We start from the raw sequence: 18,629 nt of genomic DNA on the forward strand, positions 1-18,629 counted from the left end.
GGTTCGGATCCCACATACAGACCGGTTCCCGCTCACTGGCTGAGCGAGGTGTGGGCGCAGCACCGAGGGTTGCGATCCCGTTGCCGGTCCCGGTCCAGTACGGGCGCAACACTGAGGGTTGCGATCCGTTGCCGGACACGAAAAAAAGACAAAAAAAAGGAAAAAAAAAAAAAAAAGAAATAGAAAGATTTCATACTGACAGCCTAATAATGCACCTCAAGGAACTAGAAAAGCAAGAACAAACTAAGCCCAAAATAAGTAGAAGAAAAGAAATTAAAAAATTAGAGCAAAAATAAATGAGATTGAGACTAAAAATACCATACAAACAAATCAATCAAACAAAAAGTTGGTTCTTTGAAAAGATGAATAAAATCAACAAACCATTAGCCAGACTAACCAGGAAAAAAAAGGCCCAAATAAATAAAATCAGAAATGCAAATGGAGATGTTACAACAGGTAGCACCAAAATACAAAGATCATCAGAGACTATTATGAACAACTATGCACCAATAAATATGAAAACCTAGAGGAAATGTGTAAATTCCTGGACACATATGCCCTACCAAGACTGAACCAAGAGGAAATAAAAAACCTAAATAGGCCAACAACCAGTAATGAGATAGTATTAATAATAAAACATCTTGCAACAAAGAAAAGCCCAGGAATACTACTCAGCTATAAAAACGAATGAAATACTGCCACTTACAACAACATGGATGGACCTTGAGAGAATTATATTAAGTGAAACAAGTCAGGCACAGAAAGAGAAATACCACATGTTCTCACTTATTGGTGGGAGCTAAAAATAAATAAATAAATTCACACACACACACACACACACAAACGAGGGGGTGGGGAAGAAGACTTAACAACTACAATTCCTTGAAGTTGTTACAACAAGCAAACAGAAAGGACATTGTTGGGTGGGAGGGGTGAGAGGGACGAGAGAGGGAGGTTCTGGTAATGGGCCACGATAATCAACCACATTGTATATCAATAAAATAAAATTAAAAAACAACAACAACAACAACAAAGGGGGGAGAGGGAGGAGGGAGGGGGGTTTCGGTAATGGGCCACAATAATCAACCTCATTGTATATCCACAAAATAAAATTAAGAAAGAAAAAAGAAAAGAAAAGAAAAGAAAAGCCCAGGACTAGATGGCTTTACTGCTGAATTCTACCAAAAATTTAAAGAAGAACTAATACCACTGCCTCCACTGCATTAAAAAACTGAAGTGGATAGCATTCTTTCATACTCATACTATGAAGTCAGCATTACCCTGATACAAAAACCAGGCAAGGATACAACAAAAAAAGAAAACTATAGGCCAATATCCCTAATGAACATAGATGCAAAAATCCTCAATAAAATATGAACAAACTAAATCCAGCAAAACATCATTATACACCATGATCAAATAGAATTTATCCCAGGGATAAAATGATGGTTCAATATATGCAAATCAATAAATGTAATACATCACATCAACAGAATGAAAGAAAAAAATGATCATCTTAACAGATGCAGAATAAGCATTTAATAAAACTCAACATCCCTTCATGATAAAGACTCTCAACAAATTAAGTATAGAGGGAATGTATCTTAATACAATAAAAGGCTATATATCACAAACTCACAGCAGACATCATACTAAACAGGGAAAAGCAAAAAACTTTCCCCCTAAGAACTGCAACAAAACAAGGATGCCTTCACTCACCACTTTTATTCAACATAGTACTAGAAATACTAGCCAGATCAATTAGGTAAGAGAAAGAAATAAAGGGCCTCCAAATTGGAAAGGAGGAAGTCAAGTTGTTCCTGTTTGCAGATGACATGATTTTATACATTGAAAAACCTAAAGATTCTACCAAAAACACCCTAGACTTGATAAACAAATTCAGTAAAGTTGCAGAATACAAAATCAATACACAAAAATCAGTAGAATCAGTAGAATTTCTGTACAACAGCAATGAACTAGCAGGAAAAGAAATCAAGAAATCTATCCCATTTACGATAGTGACAAAAAAATAAAATACCTAGGAATAAATTTAACAAAGGATGTGATAGAACTCTACAATGAAAACTATAAAACATTGATAAAAGAAATTAAAGAGATACAAAAAAATGGAAAGGCATGCCATGCTCATGGATTGAAAGAATAATATCATCAAAATGACTATACTACCCAAAGTGATTCAATGCAATTTCCATCAAACCACCAATGACATTCTTCATAGAAATAGAAAAAACAATTCAAAAATTTATATAGAACAACAGCAGACCCTGAGTAGCCAAAGCAATCTTGAGCAAAAAGAACAAAGTGGGGGATATCACTCTCCCTCACTTCAAAATATACCACAAAGCAATAGTAATCAAAACAGCACAGTACTGGCACAAAAACAGACACATAGATCAATGGAACAGAATATAGAATTCAGAAATAAATCTGTGTACCTACAGCCAACTGATTTTGACAAAAGAGCCAAGAACATACATTGGGGAAAGGACAGTCTCTTCAATAAATAGTGTTGGGAAAATTGGAGATTGATATGCAAAAGAATAAAACTAGACCCGTATCTCTCAAATGTATAAAAAAATCAACTCAAAATGGATTAAAGACTTAAATGTAAGACTCAGAACTATAAAACTTCTACTTAAAAAAACAGGGGAAACACTTTAGAACACAAGTCTGGGAAAAGACCTTATGAATCATACTTCAGAAGCACAGGGAGCAAAAGCAAAAATTAACACACGGGATTATATCAAACTAAAAAGCTTCTACACAGCAAAGGAAACAATCAACAGAGTGAAAAGATCTGCAAACTATGCATCCAAAAAGGGATTAATATCCAAAATATACAAAAAACTCAACAGTAAAACAAAACCAAATAATCCAATTAAAAAATGGGCAAATGAACTGAATAGACATTTTTTAAAAGAAGATATAAATGGCCAACAGCATATGAAGAAATGCTCAACATTGCAAATCATCAGAGAAATGCAAATCAAAACAACAATGAGGTATCATCTCACCTCAGTTAGAATGGCTATTATCAAAAAGACATAGAAGGAAATTACTTCAACACCATAAAAGCCATATAGGACAAACTAATCACCAATATCATCCTGAATGGGATGTCCACTCACACCACTCCTATTTAACATAATATAGGAAGTACTAGCCAGAGCAATCAGGCAAGAGAAAGAAATAAGGGGCATCCAGATTGGAAAGGACAAAGTCGAACTGTCCCTGTTTGCAGACAGCTTGATCCTATATATAGAAAAACCTAAAGACTCTACCAAAAAAACTCTTAGAGTTGATTAACAACTTCAATAACGTTGAAGTATACAAAATCAACACCAAAAAATCATTAGCATTTTTATATTCCAATAATGAACTAGCAGAAAAAGAAATCAAGAATGCAAGCCCATTTACAATAGTCACTAATAAAATAAAATACCTATGAATCAATTTAGCCAAGAAGATGAAAGATCTCTATAATGAGAACTTCAAAACACTACTGAAAAAAATTAAAGAGGACACAAAAAGGTGGAAAGACATACATACCATGCTCTTGCATTGGAAGAATTAACATCATGAAAATTTCCACACTACCCCAAACAATCTACAGATTCAATGCAATCCCCATCAAAATACCAATGACATTCTTCACAGAAATAGAAAAAAACAATCCTAACACTCATATGGAACAACAAAAACCCTGAATGGCCAAAGCAATACCGAGCAAAAAAAATGGTGCTAGGAAAATTGGACATCTATATCCAGGAGAATGAAACCAGACTTGTACCTCTCACCATATGCCAAAATCAACTCAAAATGGATTAGAGACTTAAATAAAAACACAAAAGAAAACATAGGGGAAACACTTCAGGAAGTAGGACTGGGCAAAGACTTCATGAATAAGACCCCAAAAGCACAAGCAACAAAAGAAAAAATGAGCAAATGGGATTATATCAAACTAAAAACCTTCTGTACAGCAAAGGAAACAATCAACAGAGTGGAAAGACAACCTACAGAATAGGAGAAAATATCTGCAAACTACATATCCAGCAAGGGATTAATATCCAGAATACATAAGGAACTCAAACTACTTCACAGTAAAATACCAAATAATCCAATTAAAAAATGGGCAAAGGAGACGAATAGATATTTTTCAAAGGAAGACATACAAATTGCCAACAGGTACATGAAAAAATGCTCAACATCACTAATCATCAGAGAAACGAAAATCAAAACCACATCGAGTTATTACTCACCCCAGTTAGACTGGCCATTATTAAAAAGACCGAGAATAACAAATGCTGGCAAGGATGCGGGAAAAGGGGAACTCTTCTACACTGTTGGTGGGACTGTAAATTAGTGCAGCCACTATGGAAAACAGTGTGGAGTTTCTCAAAGAACTGCAGATAGAACTGCCATATAATCCAGCAATCCCACTACTGGGTATATCCAAAGGAATGGAAATCATCATGTTGAAGGGATTCCTGCACTCCCATGTTTATCGAAGCTGTCTTTACAATAGCCAAACTATGGAACCAACCTAATATCCATAGACAGACAACTGGATAAGGAAAATGTGGTATATACACACAATGGAATACTACTTGGCCATAAAAAAGAATGAAATTTTGCCATTTGCAGCAACACGGATGAGCTTGGAGTAAAATAAGCCAGGCCCAGAGAGAAATACTGCATGTCCTCACTCATATATGGAAGCTAAAAAAGTTTATCTCATGGAAGAGGAAAGAGGAATAGTAGTTACCAGAGACTGTTAGAGGAAAGGGGAATGGGAGAAAGAGGAGAGGGTGGTCGGTGAATACAAAATAGTAGAGAGACAGGAAGAATGGGATCTAGGGTTCTACAGCACTACAGGGAGACGACACCTGACAACCAAGAACTGTGTATCTTTGAGTAGTTAGTTGAGATGATGTTGAGTGTTCCCAACACAAAGAATTGAGAAATGTTTGAGGTGATGGATATACTAAGCATCCTGATATGATCATGGCACACAGTATGAATGTACCCAGTTATCATACTGTACTCCATAAATATATACAATTATCATGGATCTATTAAGAAAAATAAATTAAAAAGAGAGAAATGGAGAGTAGAAGAGTGATTACCGGAGGCAGGGAAAGGCGAGCAGGAGGGGGGCCGGGGGAAGGTGGGTAGATTGCTACGAAGTTACAAAGTCACAGTTAGACAGGAAGAATAAGTTGTGGTGCCCTAGGGTGACAATAGCTAGTAACATTGTATTGTATATTTCAAATTAGCCAGAAAAGAGGAGGTTGAATGTTATAACCACAAAGAAATGATAGATGCTTAGGTAGTAGATAAGCTAACTATCCTAACTAGATCATAATACATTTATTACACATGTATTGTTATTATGTATTATCACACTATACATGTGCTATATATACTTATGTTTTAAATATATTATATATACTTATATATTATATATATAATTGTGTATTCTGTATTATATATTACATGTAATTATGTATTATTATACATGTATTATCATTATGTAGGTATTGAAACAACAAATTATACTCCATAAACATGTGCAATGGAAAAAAAAAGCCTCTTTTGTTGTACACTCACAGCTGGGGAGACGGTGGTCTCTGAACTGAGCCCCATAATCACCACTTGAGAATCTGAGAAGCCAGGCCAGAGAGGGTACCCATGACAGGGGTTTTGCTGGGTTCTGCTGCCTCAGGCCAGTGCCTCTAGAAGCACGCCCCTCCTTCCTGTGTCCACATGAAGACACAGGGCAATCGCAGCATGGTATATTGGGGACAGATGTAGGCTTTGGAGTTAGCTCTCTTTGGATCAAATCCTGACACCCTCACTTCCTAGGTGTCTGACTTAGGTGAATTTCTTAACTCTCATAGGACTCACCCCATCTGTAAAGTGATGTTAATTAAGACTGACCTCAAAGAGTGGGCATGAAGACTAAAAGTAGCAACATATGTAAAGAGTTTAACAGTAGGCCTGGCACATAGTACATGTTCATTAAATAGTGCAGTAATAAGCACAGAAAAAAATTAGGCAGCTTCGGCCCCAAGAATTAGTGGCTACCATCTAGCCAAGAAATAAAAACCAATGCAAAGCCCCTCTTACAGGTCCTGTGTCCTAGTTGTTCTCCTCCCACTCTTGGGCGGGAGGGGAGGGTGGTAAAAGCAGTGGTGGCAGGAAAAGCAGGAGCCAGTAGAGGTAGGAAAGCGCTTCCTCCACTGGCACTGGAGTGATCCAGCTCTGACACTCTCTAGGCAAGGCACATGTTTCCCTTGTCAGGCAAACTCATAGGTCCCCAGAGATGCTCTCAGTGAGAACACCGGCCTTGTACCCCTGCAATGAGCTGGTTGCTGACATCACTCCCTTCAGTTTCTCCCCTGGATGACACCCCTCTAGGCTTTTTGTTGCCCCATCCAGGGTGGGCAGGAAGCACTTAGGGCAGGGGACTTTGAAAGACACTTCCCTCTACTCCAGGCCCAGACTGACTCCCTCCTTCCTACATGGCCTGATCTGGTCTTGAGAAACAGATCAGCTCTGCTATTGGTGGGACTACGGCCCATCCACCAGGTGGCCAGCTCTACCCAAGACCTGTCATCTTGGTCTTCTCAGATATGGGTCAAATGCCAGCCCTTTCTCCACTCAAACTGTAGGGGTGAATACCAAGCTCACTAAATGATCCCCTCCAAGCAGCTCCAGTTGGTTGAAAAGTAGAGAAAATGGGGGAATGCCACAGCCTTCCAACAACTTCCCCCCAAAGTAGTTTTCCCTACACCCCGGTTTTCACTTTGGCTTTCTGGCTAGCTCCTTGGCAGGTGCAGCACAGGTGGGAGCTTTCGGCACTTGTACTTTTATTTCCTGCCAGTTGGACAAAGTCCTATTTAGTTGAAAAGGGTTCTCCGGGTGACTTTGACATCAACATTCTGTTCTACCCCGCCCCTTCCCTGGAAGCTACTCCTTCCTGTGCACCCCACAACAGAAAGAACTACTCGTACGGACTAACCATATAATTTTTAAAGTGAGGACCTGAGACCTTGACCCTCTTCCTCCCGACTCCTCCTCCTAGAGTAACAGCTTGAAATTCCAAGTTGCCTTGCCCTCGAGGGAGCCTGTGTGCCTGCCTGCTTTCTTCCCTCCTCTCTGGCAGCTTTCAGGATCATACCAGCCTGGAGCCAATGCCCTTGATGCTCTGAATCAAAGCCCCCACCCGAATAGGACTGGATTAAAAAACTGCAAAGAAACGTCTGAGACTATAGTGCTTACAGCTTGTAACTGGTCTTTAGACGGCTCTCTGTGTCCCACGGTGGAAAGGAAATCTCGTCTTGACAATGGATTATAAAGCAAATGGTTGGGCTTCCCCAGCCTTAGGCAGGCTCAGGCCCCCGCTAGCCCTAGCTAATAATGTCCAGCTATGCAGAAAGTTTCCAGAATTATAACAGGCTTTCCACTGAGAACCTTTTCCATGCTTGCCACTGTTACAGCTGGGGGCAGCAAGGCACAGAAACCCAGCGCTGGCGAGGCCACAACTTCACTGCCAACACAATTCTGACATCGAAAACCTCATTCACTCTCGGCTGGATGCCTTTGGCCACATATACATTTTCATGCTGCATTAATTTGTCTCAAAGGACTAGAACTTAGTTGCTCAGAAGTGAAACACTAATTCTTAATAAATCCTCAACCCACAAGCCAAGATTTAGTGAGCATATAAAAGCCTAGCCCCCTGTACTAAACACTTATTTATAATTTTTTTTCCATCAGAGAGAAGATGTTGGGGAAATTCTCTCATGCTCCTTTGATGTAAATGAACTTCGGAAAGAAGAAACTGAATAGCTTTCTTCTCTAGGACCAGAGACTTGGCTGGGAGTGGATTCCAAGTTCAGTGGGAGCTGCTTGTTCTTACCACCCTGGGAGACACGGCCCGACTAGCAGAGGCCACATCTGGAAGCCACAGATAAACTCAAGGAGCCCCACAGTTCAAAGAAGAGCTCACGAGCTTGTCCCACTTCTAGAACAGCCGAAGCTTAAAATACAACATCTCATACCAAACGCTTCGATTTTTATTAACTAAAATTGTTTGCTGCCTATTGTTGGCTTTCATTTTGGGCCCACTTCAATTCAACTCAGATGGGGAAATTGTGAATTCATACTCAAGCTAGTTTGCATAGTTACATTTTTAAAAAATTTTGCAGCTCTAGGAGGTCTCTGGTCCTCTAATGTTTTGTGTAGGGAAATCTTTCTAAGAAGAGTAATACAGAGCAGATCTAGCCCAAAATTGAGTTCTGATGCTTTTTCTTCTCTTTTTCTCCCTCCTTCTTCCTTCCTTCATTTCATTTCACAAAAAGATGGCTCTGCTAATATCAGCATAATGAGACAAAGCTACCTTCCTTTCGCAGGTAAGTAAGTCAACCTTTCTGAGATCCACCTCGTAAAACTTATGTTCTATGCACGTGGGAAACTTGTGTTTCTTACGTAGCTCTGTGAGTGCTAAGTTCCTAATTACCCAGTTATCTTATTATCTTTACATAGTCTTGGAGAATAGATGGATAGAGACACACAAACGCAGATACGTGTGTGTGAGTGTGCATTCCTGTGTAACAAGGAAGATATGGTCATCTACAAGAGAGAACACCTGTTTGCCTAAGATGAGAAAGAGTTACCTGTTCCTGTTGATCAAATACAGTCCCTTCTAGTTCTGTGATTCAAACAACACAGCACAATCAGAATATGACAGAGTACATTAATAATATTTTTTCTGCACAAAGAAATCGTGAAAATACATAATACATCTTACAGAATCTTGCCCTCAATCTGCCTTAATAATGACATCACTACTAAGAGGCTTAGTAGAAAGTTGTGGGAATGTGCGTACGCAAGTAGCATACTATATCTTGCAGGAAAGTAACGTAAATCAGGCTCAAGGACACAGCAAAAAGGAGCACAGAGTGACACTTAGGTTTTTTATCGTCTCACTAAAATTAACCAGCAAGGAAAAGAATCCCTCTGCCTGTAAAATGTGTCTCTCTGCACATCTTCAGTGCAAAGCAGATCAGCTTTCCTAGGCAGAGGAGAAGAGGAACGGAAGATGATCCTGCCCTAAGAAACCCTCACTTTGGAAGGATGAGGCTGGGTGACAAGGAGGCTTGCACATCTTCAGTGCAAAGCAGATCAGCTTTCCTAGGCAGAGGAGAAGAGGAACAGAAGATGATCCTGCCCTAAGAAACCCTCACTTTGGAAGGATGAGGCTGGGTGACAAGGAGGCTGAGGCAGGAGGAGACATGCTGAAGGAGAAGTCTGAAGGTGCCGCAAGCTCAGAGTGCACGTTCTAGAAGAAGTCAGGAGGGCCCTGCATGATGCCCCCATGGCTGCTGTAACAAATCACCACAAACACAAATTTACTCCCAAGCAGTTCTGAAGGCCACAGGTTCCAAAGTCAAGGTGTTAGCTGGGCTGTGCTCCTTCCAGAGGCTGTAGGAAGAGTCCATTCCTTGCTTTTTCCAGCTTCTGCTGGCTCCATGCACTCCTTGTGGCTGCGTCACTCCATTCTCTGCTTTGTCTTCACGTGGCCTTCTCCCTTGTGTTTCCTCCTCTTCCGTGCCAAATCTCTCTCTGCCTTTTGCTCATAAGAACATTTGTCATTGGATTTATTGTCCACCTGGGTAACTCAGAATGATCTCATCTTGAGATCCTTAATTACATCTGCAAAAACCCTTTTCCAAATGAGGTCAACATTTGCAGGGCCTAGGGGTTAGGATGTGGATATATCTTTCGGGGAGCCACCATTTAACCCACTACAGGCCCCAACTGGATAGCAGAGCTTAGAGGTGAGGAATCCTGTGTGAGAAGTCATGGAATGTCAGGAAGCAGACGGTCATTCATGGGGAGGAGGGCCGAGAAGGGGGAAAACAAGACAGGAGGACAAGGAGACTATGGAGTCCTGCTGGGAACCCAGGAGTCGACGCTGGGTCATCTGCATGCTGGGACATGGAGGGTGACCACTGCTGAGCCCCAGTGGAGGTTGAGCTAACGTTAGGAACCTCCTATCTCAGTCAAGATGGACTCAGGAATTGGGGTTCAAGGGCACCTGTTGGGGGACATAAGTAGACCCATTCTTAAATAAAACCAGAGAAGAAGTGGTCACAGCTGACCATGATGGACAGACCAGGGGCTGGCCAAGCCCCAGGGCTTTGTTCTGGATCCATCTGGATGGAGGTCACCCGGGCAGGAATAAGGGAGCCTCAGTACTTTAGGCAACAGTCCATGTAAAGGATCAGATTGGCTCTGCTAAATAAGATGCAAAGGGGCAAGTGTCCCTTCCCTTGCCCATGTATATTCTGCACCCCATACGTTTCCAAGACTTGGGGAGTTTTTCTTCCCTGCCATTTTTTTCAGATGTGCTCTTGATCAGCTGTTATAAGAAGACGAGTTGCTTGACAGCCCCAGAGGACTCTCATGCATGAATCATACTCATACATTTTGCTCAGCTACCTGGAGGTCCAGCCCAGGCCTTCACTGCTAGCTCCCTGGCTAGTTAGTCATGCCTGCTGATTTCCCAAATAAGTTATTTTTAGCCCAGTATTCAATGCTCTGACCAAGATGGTCTGGGCCAGGTGGTGGCAGGAATGTGTGAAGTAGGATGTAGCCAGACACCCTCAAAAACCCAAAGGTTGGACACAGCCTAGACAGTGACCTCAGCAGCCTTTGCCTCCCTGCAGTCTTCCTTTAAGCCACCCCCAAAGCCCACGGACTCCATAACTGACCCTTGTCTCTCCTGGTGCCACCACTCTCCACCAGTCAAGAGTGGCTTAGGGTCAGGGTCACTCTACATGCAGGCTACAGTCAATTTGAGGGCCATTATCCTGCCCAAGTACTGGAAATCACCATCATTCTCTGTTTAAAGTAATGCCTCTAAAAGACATAAAGTAAAGGGCAAATGTTGGAATACTATCTAATTATTATGGCTCAATTAATTACATAGCTTCTTTTTAGTAGAGAGAAAGGCTCTAACTTGTTAAGCTTTGATAATATAAATGGGAAGGTAGGAAGAAAGGCTATTAACTGAGAAAAACATTAGCATCTAAGCAGGGTAGTACATACTGTTAGGACCACAGCAGCCAGGAATGCCATAAGGCAAATTACTTAACCTCTCCAAGCTTTCACTACCTCATCTACAAATAAAGATATCAGTAGCACCATTACATAAGATAATCTATGTAATGTATTTGGCATTATGCCTGGCTTGTAAGAGCCGAAAAAATATTAGCTGATATATTACTGTTGAAGTTGTGTTAATAATAATAATAATAATGACAATGATAATCATTATTATTAGCAGTAACAGTGATGGGAGTGTACTGTGCCTTGAGAAGAATTGGGTTAAGTGATACCAAAACAGTCATTAAATGAGAAGGTAGGGAATTAAATAAGAAAGTGGGGGCAGGGCTGTCAATAACAATTCTTCGCTAGGTCACAACTTTGCTTGAGATTAGCTGCAAGGGAAACATCCTGGCACAGTGATTTTAGAGTCAAACACACAGGGACTTGAACCTTGGCTCTGTTCTTTATAATGTGTGACTCTAGGGAAGCTGCTAAGCTTCTCAGAGTCTTTGTGTCCTTATTTGTGAAATGGGAATAATACCCGTATGAAGATTATACAAATAACACATATATAGCATATATAATGTAAGTACAATATATATATAATGTATAGTGCCAGCAAATATGTCCCCTCCCTTCACCTGGCCAAGCTCTTTCCCCTTCATGTCGTGCTTGGCAGACTGCAAAATGAGAAATCCAACTGGATGGGTGGGAAATATGAGAATGAGCACTGTGGGCTATTTGTTAAGAAAGATGCCACCAGGGTTCTTACACCCGCCTCCCCCAGGGGAGCTGGAGGAATATACAGTAGGCTGCTAAGTGTTAGAACTTGAACCCATATTTAGTTATTGCATGTAGGGAAAGCATTTTGAATTCACTGTAATGTGGTACCACAGAATGGAAGCCATCCAGTCAAAAGGAGCACAAAAATAGGTTTTCATGAAAATTTAATTCTGAACTTTCTGATTTTGTACCTTAACATAAATGAAATCAGAGTACTTTTTTTTTTTGCTAAAACATTGAAGATAATTTTTTAAAAAGCTATAAATCTAATGGCTACACATATTTTGCTATCATGACGCCGAGATATTTATCATTTGAGCTGAGTTATATGGAAGGTATGTCATCTGTGATAGGAAAAACAATTTAGGAACCTTCTCCACTTTAAATGTTACTTTCTTTGATAAAAATCTAATTATGCTGAAACAGAATCTTCAAAATCACTTCATTTCTATTCTCAACATTATTGTTTTAATGTCTTTCTCCTTTCTCTTTTTTTAAATTCATGGAACACATTTCCTCTCATGCATTATAATCCCAGTTCCAAGACTGTGTTTTCTTTAGATATTTTGAAGTAAAACTAATAAGAATTTTGACATGTTAAGCACACTTTCAGAAAACTCGGCTTCCGATTCATATAAATGTTTCCGACACTGATATGCAGTTATATGTCACTAGTTACTTAAATGTTTCCTATAACTATTTACATTATGTTGACAGTTCTGGTAGGATGCTTACACTTCACTATTCTGTCATTGGAAAGTTCCGAAACTGATAACCATTTTCAAATTAAACAGCTGTTAAGAACTACAATTACTTGAAGTTGATACAACAAGCAAACAGAAAGGACATTGTTGGGTGGGAGGGAGGAGAGGGAGGAGGGAGGCAGGTTTCGGTGATGGGCCACAATACTCAACCACATTGTATATCGACAAAATAAAATTAAAAAAATAAATAAATAAAAAATAAAAATAAATAAAATTTAATTAACACTGAACAGAAAAAAAAAAAAAACAGCTGTTAAGGGTTCTTGCTGTCTTGTCGCTCTATTTGCTTGTAATATTGAGTCCACTATTTGCTCAAGAGGCTCTTTGCCCTCTCTTCCTTTCCCCTAGAGACTATTTTTTTGTCTTGATGACCAAGTTATGGTCACTGACTTTGTCGAGCTAATGGTCAGATAGAGGGAGGTACAGTCAGGTATAGGCCTACAGATTATTAGAACAGGGAAGACAGTATTATAATAAATGTATGAATAATTGCCATGGCAGAGGAGAGAACCCCACAGGCAGATACACGTAGAGAGGCATGGTTGGGAAAGACGAGGAAGTTAAGGACGGTCTAGGATGTAAGAAGCAGGAACCCAAGCACTGGCCAATGAGACTGCAGTTCTGGGGCACATTGGGAGCTATTATAAAGGCCTTGAAAGACACCCCCAAACAAACAAAACCCCACAAAACTCTATTTATTCTATAAAAGAACTGATGAGACCCAACTTTTCAGAATATAACCACCATGGTGTGGAAGACAGACAGGTGGACATTCTCTCTGCTTCAAGCAGCCTAAGATGATAAGTTCTTCCAAAACCTCAGAAAGGAGAACAATCTCCTACGCCACGTGCGAGTATTGAGCCCTGAGGAAGCAGCTGTCCGGATTAAAGAGCTGGTGGTGGTGGTGGTTGTAACAGGGGTGAAGGGAGGTGTCTAACAAATTTTAGTTAGGATCATAATGATGAAGGATGTTGATAAAGGAACAATGAAAAAGGTTTAAACATAGATTAAGTAATAAATGGATGAATACATGAATAAGTATGTAATAAATCATGAGTTAGCTGATAGAAGTAAAGAGAAGTTTAAAAATAAGGGAGAAGGAGCTACAAGGGAGAGAATTTCTTTTAAAATAAGGAAGAAAAATAAAGCAAAAAGGAAGACAAATCAGAGAAAGAGAAATATGAGAAGGTAAATATAGTGAATGTGCCATATATGTATATACACACATATATATCTTTTCATTCCCTCAAGAAACTGTTCATTCTCCCACATGCTTTTGAATATTTTTGATAAGTAGTGATGAGTTAACGGAGAAATCAGAACCTGAGCCCCCAAAGAGAGCATCTCCTCCTTCTCACTGTTCTCAAATCATTTGCTCAAGTGTTCAGGGTTTTATCTTGGAGAAACCTAACCCATTTGACAAAGCATTAACTATCTGGTCTGAAGACATATTTGTCTATACTTCATGGCTTCATCCTGGGGGTGAGAAATCACATTTTCTAAATCTTAAGAAAACATAGTGTAGGAAAGTTGTAAGTAAAAATGTCCAAAGTTATTTTGGTCATGAGCTTTACCAGACACTTCATAAAGGTAACTCCCATTGCTAGTCTTAGATCGTCCCAGTTATCATGGTTTCAGGAGAGAGATCTCCCATGGAAAGGGTGATGCTTCAGGCAGACCTAGGGAGTCAGATGTATTTAGAATGAGTTTTGCACATCCTCATCCAGAAAAGATGAAGAGCAGCCGACACTTTTTTCCTCTCTTGACTGCACAAGCTGGCAGGGAGGCCTGCAATTGGTACGGGGGCTACCCATTCATCAGCACCATACAGGGGCAATCATCACGTTAAACAGCAGTTACTTCACTTCAAGACACAGTGGGAACGACCCTCCTGCTCAGCCCTAGGAACGCACACGTGTGCGGAGGAACAGAGGGAGAGCCCACAGCCAAACACCACTGGGAGGAAAATGAGGCCGTAGTGCTCCAGTCCCCTCTGTGTGGTGCACAGGGGCGGCCCTCTAATGACACACCAAATGGCAGCCCTGTGCTGATCGGCCACCCAGCCGAATCCAACAACAGGTGCCGTGTACTCCGAAAGCCACTCTCATACCAAGCCCCTTATTTGCAGCCCAGGGTGTACTCATGAGAACCGTTCACAAAACAAGAGCGAATGAAGTAACATTGTTTCAGTAGAAAAAGTGATTTCTGCTCCCATGTCCCAATTTAAGGAAACATAAGAAAGAACGATCGATTGTAAAGATTTTGAAAATTAGCAGGTACATGAGAACATTAAGCATGGCTCAGAACAGGGTAGAGGGAAAGACGGGAGGTGTCAATTGGGTCTCTTACCTTTTTGTCACTCAGTCCAGAAACCTGGTCCACATACTCCTCTTGGATCATGAAGGCAGCTAAGTTGGCAGTGTAGCTGGCCAGGAAGATGACAGCAAAGAAGGCCCACACAGACACCATGATCTTGGACGTGGTCCCTTTTGGATTCTGCACAGGTACGGAGTTGTTAAACACCAGACCCCAGAGTAACCAAATTGCTTTGCCGATGGTGAAAGATGGGCCACCTGGCTCTGACATGACAAAAAGACAGGGACAGAAGTTAAGCTAGAGTCAGTGGTTCTAAGTGAACTGACAAGTATGCAGAGCTGGTAAGTCCCTGCTTAGAGCAGGAAACCCATCAACTGAGACTGAGCCCTTTGACAGAAACTTTTTAATTTGAGAGCTTATATCTGTCTTCTCCTGGGGCCATCAGGAAAGCAGAAGAGGGTTCCTTAGGAGAAAAACCAGAGGCGTGGGATGTGTGTGGGATCTTTCTCCAACTAACAAGTCATGAACCAGGCAGGGCCCTGGGGGAGTCATCATCCTGCCCCCATATACAAGACCCTCCAGATCACATCAAAACCCCCAAACAAAGGCCAGCTATTCCACTTTGGTCACACTTGGGTCATTATTATTGTGTTTTTCTAAATTTCATATGTGTTTCTACCAGGAAAGCATTTCACCTTCCAACAAGGTCAGCAAGAATTGTGCAGGGTCTTTCTCTACCACTGTTATCAACCTCCAAGTCTATACACACCAATGCTAGGGGGCTTTGAATGCACTTTTTCCTGATTCTTCCTTTGCTTCTAGTAGGTAGCAATCAATGTTTCAAAGACACCCTTGACACCACTCCAATGTCAACAGCTCTCAATTAGTTTCCTACAGTAGTAGCTTCTGTGTAAAAGAACATCAGGAAGCCTAGAGAGGAAGTCATAGGCTCCTGGCCTGGCCAACATGTCTGAGGGCAGAAAGGTAGCTGTCCTTGACTTTCACTTCTGTGCACCCAACCTTTGCACAGATGGTGCCAGGGCTCCTGCCCATAAATGTAGTGCAACCTCACTATTTTCTCTGCCTGGTGATGGTGAAGATTTCCTGTTGTCTTAACCCATGCAGCCCCTCAACTGCAGAAACAAACATCTGCTTGCATGGTTTTATAACATATCAACACAGGTCTTATGATGCTAGCTGTGATCCTGACAGCATCTGCTCAGCCATCTAAATCATCAGGGACCACACGTCAAACCTGATCTCTAACTGCACACACCTCTGTGCCTGTGGACCTTATTTCATGCAACAGACGTGTAACCAAAAAGTTGTTTATAAATCGTAGTTTTATACATTGTAAAATGCCCTAAGGAGACATGATATTTCAAGTGGCTCCATGCTGAATTCCTTTGTGAAGATAAACATCCTTTGGTAAAGTGAGTAATTGTAAGCCCTTGCCCTGAGTTTTGTGAATCTACATTTTTCACCTCCTGGTTTTTGTCAGGGAGGTGGGGTGGGGGGCAGTGCAAACTAACTTCAGTTCTTGACATTGCCAACTTATCTATATGCTCATGTGATTCCCAGATGTTCACTTCTTACTGATGCCCCTAAGGCTGGGATTTAGGTCATGGCTTCTGGATGACCCTTTAGCAGAGGCAGAAAGCCCCTGACTATACCGCACTGTAGGGACATCCAGAATTCCACCCAGAATATACAAACCAAATAAATAAAAAGGTAGGTCTACAGGTCTACAATTGGAAATACTTCAGTGAAGTGGCTGTTCACAGCTTGGACTGTGAATTCAACTAAAGCACGAGTGGAGCTTTGACAAAATAATGCCACTTGGCACCCCACCCCAGAGATTCTTATTAAACTGCTGTGGGGTGGGGCTAGTCATTCTAACAGGCAGCCAAGGTAGAGAACCGCTACTTCGAAACACACAATGGTCCAAGTCCCACTCTAGACTTATTGAATCGAAAATGAAGTCCCAAACATCTTTGTCTTTTAAATGCCCCATAGATCATTCTTATGTCTAGCCACAGTTAAGAATCTTTCCTCTTGGTATATAATTCCAGGATAGAGTTCACATTCTGGAAGGAAGAAGACTCAGAGAAGGTGGAAAATTTCTTAGTCCTGGAGTTCTCAGGAAGTTTGGAAGGAGCTATTTACAAGACTCCCATGGTCCTCTTCAGAAATCTCGTGAACTTTTTATTTTATTTTATTTTATTTTTTGTCTGCCAGTACAGGGATCAAACCCTGAATGCTGGTATTGTCAGCACTGTGCTCTAACCAGCTGAGCTAACAGGCCAGCTCAGAACTTTTGAAAAATGTCATAAATGCCTCAAACACAAGAGCAGCCCTCACATCACTGGGCCTACCTACCTACCCACCCCCAGTGGTAACTCTGGGTGACAACTGGCCTCTCCTGTCATTTTACTTCCAACACCCAACTTCTATACTCTCTGGCAAGAAGGTTGATCCAGGGGCATGTGCTTTGGAGATCTTGCTCCTCAGTTGTGATCCTTTGGCTGCGGGGAACTCTACCAGCCACCACACCCGCATATAACCTGGGGCAACCTACTTTTCCTTATTCTTAATACGTGTGTACAACCTGCCTTGCAAGTCACATCTGTTCCAGCAGACTCCCACAGTCTGAGGTTATCAGAATAGATTCCTGCGACATGTTGATGCTACCCATATCTCCAGTCTTTCCTCTCATTTATCTAGGGGTGGAACTAGGCTCTGGGCCAGGTGAACCAGGGAGGGGACATAGAGATTCAAACTAACATCTTAATGGCTGTATTTCTAAAGAGTCACCAAGCTGGTGACCTAGAAGGCCACATTTTCCTTTTCAGAAATGGATAAGTTAGGGAGGATGCAGATGACGAATGAGGGGTACAAGGATTCGGAATTAAGCACTAGAAAAAACGTAGAAATGCAGCAGTTCCGGCTGGGCCTTACCTCTGCCGTCAGCGAGGCACCTGTTGTAACCCACAGGGCTGAAGTACTCAAAGACGAAGACAGCCACGGCGGAGACGATGAGCAGCATCACGAACATCATCACCCACACGTCAGCGCTGAACGGCTCTGGGGAAGGAGACACAGGGCGTTCAGGGTGAAGACAGAGAACAGCCACATTCCAGTTAACTCAGGGACTCAGCTGCTCATGCAATCACGCACACGGGGGCAGTGAAGCCCAAGCGCGTTGCAGGCCTGCAGCGACCTGGACCTGGGTTAAGGAAAAGTAAGAGATTGTGCCTGATGGGCACGCCAAGGTTTTTGTCTTTCAAACACGGGAGGAGGACAGCCTCAGGCCAGGAAATTTTTGAGGTTGTAGAGACAGTTTCTGCCATTATTGGACCAGTATCTGAGTCTTTCAGTAAATGGTGCAACTGGAAGGGTACTAGATATGGAGAAGAGAATCATATCGGACCAACGTGTTTTATGCTCTCATCTGTATGGCCACACCGCGTAGTGCAGACCCAGAGAAGACTTTCTTGCAGCTAGATTCACTCTCAACAGACTTAGCTACTATTTTAGAGTTAAATTAGCTCAATAGTAATTATGTATAATAAATAATTAAGCCTCTTATCCCCTCTTATCAATTTATTTTGATGTAGTATATTTTAT

General features: G+C 41.4%; 1 protein-coding gene across 1 annotated transcript in view; it reads right to left on the reverse strand.

Annotated features, from left to right (window-relative positions):
* GRIN2B (glutamate receptor, ionotropic, N-methyl D-aspartate 2B) overlaps window positions 1-18,629 on the reverse strand; it is a 312,544-nt gene that overhangs the window by 36,292 nt on the left and 257,623 nt on the right. Inside the window, exons 7-8 of the mRNA XM_008575135.1 lie at window positions 17,961-18,086; window positions 15,036-15,265 (exon numbers count right to left, since the gene is read on the reverse strand). Coding sequence (XP_008573357.1) covers window positions 15,036-15,265; window positions 17,961-18,086 — 356 coding nt within the window. The remainder of the gene's footprint in view (window positions 1-15,035; window positions 15,266-17,960; window positions 18,087-18,629) is intronic.

This window comes from Galeopterus variegatus, unplaced genomic scaffold, assembly GCF_000696425.1.
Source record: "Galeopterus variegatus unplaced genomic scaffold, G_variegatus-3.0.2 Scaffold1146, whole genome shotgun sequence".
Classification (NCBI taxonomy): Eukaryota; Metazoa; Chordata; class Mammalia; order Dermoptera; family Cynocephalidae; genus Galeopterus; species Galeopterus variegatus.